The sequence below is a fragment of the Limulus polyphemus genome, unplaced genomic scaffold (genome assembly GCF_000517525.1).
Source record: "Limulus polyphemus unplaced genomic scaffold, Limulus_polyphemus-2.1.2 Scaffold77421, whole genome shotgun sequence".
NCBI classification, from domain to species: Eukaryota; Metazoa; Arthropoda; class Merostomata; order Xiphosura; family Limulidae; genus Limulus; species Limulus polyphemus.
The window spans coordinates 1-5,884 of record NW_013743017.1 but is presented as its reverse complement, the minus strand read 5'-3'; the positions used below and the strand labels follow the sequence as shown (position 1 = coordinate 5,884).

Here is a 5,884-nt window from a genome sequence, read left to right as displayed (position 1 = left end):
CCTGAATTACTGAACCTACTATTATTGTACTAGTTGAACAACTGAACCTACTATTATTGTACTACTTGAATTACTGAACCTACTTTAGTAATGTTTCCCATGTACTACCTGAATTACTGAACCTACTATTATTGTACTACTTGAATTACTGAACCTACCGTTAATGTACTACTTGAATTACTGAACCTACTTTAGTAATGTTTCCCATGTATTACCTGAATTACTGAACCTACTATTATTGTACTACTTGAATTACTGAACCTACTATTATTGTACTACTTGAATTACTGAACCTACTATTATTGTACTACTTGAATTACTGAACCTACTATTATTGTACTACTTGAATTACTGAACCTACTTTAGTAATGTTTCCCATGTACTACCTGAATTACTTATCATAGTTGACGAACATTCAATGACTATTTCAAATTCGAAGACGAGGAACCCACTTTGAAACTAATAATGCTTAGAGATGGCTTGAATGGGTAATGAAGAAAAACTTTAATATATGTTTAACATAACAGCAAATGTATAACGTTTCGATAATTACCTGATGATGACAAAACCTTGTCGAAACGTTGTACATTTGCTGTTATGTTGAACTTATATTAAAGTTTTTCTTTATTACCCATTCAAGCCATATCCAACCATTATTCGAAGACGTTTGTCAAAGCGCTGTGTACTTCAAAGTATATTCCAGTTTTAATATTTAACAAACTATAGTTGTTACTAAGATAACAGGCAAGTATTTAATTTACCTCAAAACCGATCACAAAGAGAAACTTCTGAGCTAGGGTTAAAGACTGGCCAAATTCCGATGTAAAAGCAATGAGGAAAGCATTACTTATAACCCCGAGGACGTTCATAAACCTCAGAATATGGAACCAGATACCTGGAATAAAAAGTAGGTAAATAAGAATAGGTATTGTGTTATATAGTTTTCTTTCTTTTTCAACATTAGGTAGAGAAGGTAACAATCTTAGATAACTATCTGCCATAGCCTGAGGTGGTAACTGTGTCATCCGGTAAGACTTCGAGTTTATAAAATTAACATTTTGGATTCGAGTCCTGTGGTGAGCACAGCACAAATAGCCCACTGTGCAGATTTGTTCTCAAGGTAAACATAAACATTGTAAGTGGTAAATTAAAAAGGAAAGATCCAAACCAACCTTGATCTGAACGTTACTAGTTTCTCTTGGTCTTCATCTCACCCACTTGATCAAGAAAGACTTTTGTATCAACTTCTCTGAGTCCAGCTGTCCAAACCAACCTTGATCTGAACGTTACTAGTTTCTCTTGGTCTTCATCTCACCCACTTGATCAAGAAAGACTTTTGTATCAACTTCTCTGAGTCCAGCTGTTTTTTTTTTTATATTTAGACCCCATATTTCTTGGTATGTTTTGTTACATGTGTTCTTGTCTCTGTTGTCACGTTTCTTCAGATGCTCGTTATACACTTCCTGTGTTCTTTATGCATTTCACGTATTTTGTGTGTTCTTTATGCACTTCCTGTGTTTTGTGTTCTTTCTGCACTTCCCACGGGTTAAGCTACTACCACAACAGATTTGTATACAAAAAGATAAAACCCATGGGCTAAGCTACAACTACCACAGATTTGTATAGAAAAAGTGGAAGTTATTTTATTTTATTTTATTACAGTAAAACATTATTGTGAATCAATGAATCTCGTTATGTTATAGCATAAAAAAATATTTATCACATGTTCAACGTCTCACCAACAGTTTATTGTACAGAAACTTTCTGATAAAGACATGAACAATAGCTTATCAGCGCCATCTACAGTACATCATATTAATAATCGAACATGACAAAGAAAAAAAAACACTTGTTTTACTTTTGTCTACTTGTTACTCAATCAACTCGTTGCCCTATTAATTTACGTTAGTTAAATAAACAAAGTTACCCACCAATGTCATTATCACGGAAAGGAATTGGCCTCCTGTTCCACCACAATAACCTTTTACCATCCACCCGGAGGTCGATTATGTTGATTATTAGTGCAAGGAGAGGTGCTAATGGAAAGGAAGCAGCAAAAAGCTGCACAAGTAAAAACAACAAAAGTTATATTATAAGTGTTGTTGTTTTTACTTGTGATTGGGGGACTGGGGTATAACTGTTGTTTTTACTTAACTTACAGTAAACAACTTCAGTGATTGGGGTATAACTATTGTTTTTACTTAACTTACAGTAAACAACTTCAGTGATTGGGGTATAACTGTTGTTTTTACATAACTTCAGTGACTAGGATATAACTGTTGTTTTTACGTAACTTACAGTAAACAACTTCATTGATTGGGGTATAACTGTTGTTTTTACTTAACTTCAGTAACTGGGGCTGAAGTTGTTTACTGTAAGTTAAGTAAAAACAACAGTTATACCCCAATCACTGAAGTTGTTTACTGTAAGTTAAGTAAAAACAACAGTTATACCCCAGTCACTGAAGTTGTTTACTGTAAGTTAAGTAAAAACAACAGTTATACCCCTAATCACTGAAGTTGTTTATTGTAAGTTACATAAAAACAACAGTTATACCCTAGTCACTGAAGTTGTTTACTGTAAGTTAAGTAAAAACAACAGTTATACCCCAGTCACTGAAGTTGTTTACTGTAAGTTAAGTAAAATCAACAGTTATACCCCAGTCACTGAAGTTGTTTACTGTAAGTTAAGTAAAAATAACAGTTATACCCCAGTCACTGAAGTTGTTTACTGTAAGTTAAGTAAAAACAATAGTTATACCCCAGTCACTGAAGTTGTTTACTGTAAGTTAAGTAAAAACAAAAGTTATACCCCAGTCATTGAAGTTGTTTACTGTAAGTTACCGAAAAAGAACAGATACAGGCTATACATCAGTCATAGGTCTGTACTGTAAGTCAAGTGTGACAAATTAGTTCAAGTTGCTACTTTTTAAAAATTGTTAACAATTTGGTTCTGAGAGAAATCTCAAATAATAAAATGTTGAAAAAGAGAGATTCTTTTCAAAAGAAACAACAGATATAATGTAGTAACTTACTCAAGCATGAACTCTCAAACATACACAACTATCTCTGTGAAGTGTTCCTACCATCAGGTATCCATATTAAGTTGTTAATATGTTGTTAAAAAAAAACAACAGAGTTTGAGAGTTCATGCTTGAGTAAGTTACTACATTATAATATACTACTATCTCTGTTAAATGTACCTACCATCAGGTATCCATATTGAATTATCTTTTCATTAAATTCACTGAGACGAAAGTCTTCTGCATTAGGTTTCTGCATTTCTCGTAGCAAGTAATGCATTCTAGAATGACCCTCAGAAGGAGAAAAGTCATCCACCTTCGTGCCTTGACATCTCCGAAACATCTTCTTTAAAAGCCTGTTGTTTATGTTAACGAAGCACAGTTACTATTTCTTGCTCTTTATTTAATAATTAATTATATTCAGATCAACAAAAACAAAGACATGAGCAAGGTTAAAATGGAGAACAAACAAACATCTTACTACAAAAATGTTCCAATATGTGCGTGTGCGTGTTAGTATCCCTCACCCAGAGTTGTCCAACTCAATTACCATTACTTTTTTTTGTAGGGTAACTGGAAACCTTAACGGCATACATTGACTATTTTATTTTAGGATTGATTCCCGAGAAGAAGGATAAATAAAGAACTTAAATATGGAACATTTTCTTATAGGCTTTTGGCTTTGAATATAAAGACACAAGTGCCTAATCAAGTATTCCCTTCCACAAAGCAGGGTAAGCAATTAACATCTAATGAGGTCATTAGGGATTTAATAACCAAGGAAAGAATATTATCTAAAGTTGTCCTTTTTATTTCCTTAAAGGGTACTCTCAGCTAGTGGAAATGAAAAGAGTATTGTTGCGTCAGCGAGGTCACGTGACTAGTATCACGCCACCTCCTTCTAGAAATATTCTGTTCCTTCGTGAATTGTCGGGAGACTACTAGATTGGGGGTAGTCTGGTATATATAAGATTGTCACAACGTGACGGAACAATGACCGATACACTTAATTTCAACAGTCGCGCTATAACAAACGTCTCATGTGCTCAACTTCAACAATACTCCGTTCAATTACACACTCTCTGACTGCAGTTCAATTACTCATTACCTCGTCACGTTGTGACCATCTTATATATACCAGACTACCCCCAATCTAGTAGTCTCCCGATAATTCACGAAGGTTCGACTACCTTTTACTCTGGTAATTCTCAGATTCAGCCTTTGTTTCTCCAACCTTTTATTCCAGTAATTTTTGCATACCTTTGGCCTTTCTTTGTAGTATGTTAAATTATATATGTTTTTTCATTCATTTTTGCTTTGTTAATTTCTGTGTGCCTTTGTTCTTTCTTTGTATTCTGTTAATTTTTATTCTCGTTTTATGTTATATTTTTTTACTTTGATTATTTTTCTTTCTTACTATGCTAATTTCTATATTTCTCTCTAGCTTGTTGATTTTTGATAATTTCTCCTTGCTTTTTAATATTTCTATTTATGTACTTCTCATTCGTTCCTGTAAATGTTGCTAAATCCTATGTGTTGTTATTTTTATTCTTCTACAGTATTTATTATATCTTTCTCCTTCTGTTTCTACTCTGTCACTTTTCTTTCTTTCTCTGTTCTATATACTGTTACATCTCCATTCGTTAGTTAATTTTCCGTAAATTCGTTCCGACGAAACTTTAGCGACACAAGTCCTTTCTTAAATAAAACTGGTTTATTCTTTCTGAATATAACTTTAAGAAACAAAGGCTGAATCTGAGAATTACCAGAGCAAAAAGGTAGGAGAAATAAAGGCAGAATCTTAAAATTACCAGAATAAAAGGTAGGAGAAACAAAGGCAGAATCTGAGAATTACCAGAGTAAAAGGTAGGAGAAATAAAGGCAGAATTTGGGAATTAACACATTGAAAAGAGAAGTAAAAACAAAGTTTAAGAGTAGTAAATAGAATTAATGAAAGAAAACATTAAATTATGAGCATAGAATGTCTCTCATATTGAAATAACATTGATTTTATATTATTGATTAAGATTTACATGTGGAATTAACATATGGATTGAAATGATTTTTAGGGACGTGTAGAAAGTGTACTGAAGTTAACAGGTTTGTTTTAATTGAATGTAAATAGTAAAAGTAAGGGATTTGATAGGACTAATGTAATATTATTTTCAACTTTTTTGTTAGGTTCAATGGCTTTCACAATTTTCATGTCTCAATTTACTATCCTCTTATTCTGTTAAATGTATTGTTTTGTATCCTTTTATCATGTTTAAATATGTAAATAAACAATAAATTCAGACAACATAATATTAGATATTCGTATTCCATTGTAAACGTTTGATACCTACGGTATGATAATGTCTTGGAAAAATTTTGGTACAGGTTTAATGATCATCAATGTCAACAGTTGAAAAGACAACAATGACATGCAATTGTTGTTTCCAGTGTCTCCACAGTTATCTGTATACTCTGCCCCAAGTCCGAATATTCCATCAGTTCCCATGTCCTGTTAGAATAAGTTAACATGTGTTACTATATTATGTTATTATATCATCCTATTAAAAGCACGTTCTATACTGTGATATTAAGTATTATGTTAGTTTATAAAGCTGTTAAACAGTTGAGGATATTTAGAAATATCGCTTACCTGTCTAAAGAAAGCTTTTAAACAGTTGAGGATATTTATAAATATCGCTTACCCGCCTAAAGAAAGCTGTTAAACAGTTGAGAATATCTAGAAGTATCGCTTACCCGTCTAAAGAAAGCTGTTAATCAGTTAAAGATATTTATAAATATCCCTTACCCGCCTAAAGAAAGCTGTTAAACAGTTGAGAATATTTAGAAGTATCGCTTACCCGTCTAAAG

General features: G+C 32.7%; 1 protein-coding gene across 1 annotated transcript; it reads right to left on the bottom strand.

Annotated features, from left to right (window-relative positions):
- Positions 1–761: 761 nt before the first annotated feature.
- LOC106477730 (anoctamin-1-like) lies at positions 762–5,847 on the bottom strand (the record flags this gene model as incomplete). The annotated part of the gene is made up of 5 exons (XM_013938265.2): positions 5,823–5,847; positions 5,368–5,525; positions 3,207–3,378; positions 1,932–2,061; positions 762–895 (listed from the first exon to the last, which is right to left on the bottom strand). Coding segments are annotated over exons 2-5 (591 nt in total), but the record flags the coding sequence as incomplete, so codon positions are not given.
- Positions 5,848–5,884: the final 37 nt, after the last annotated feature.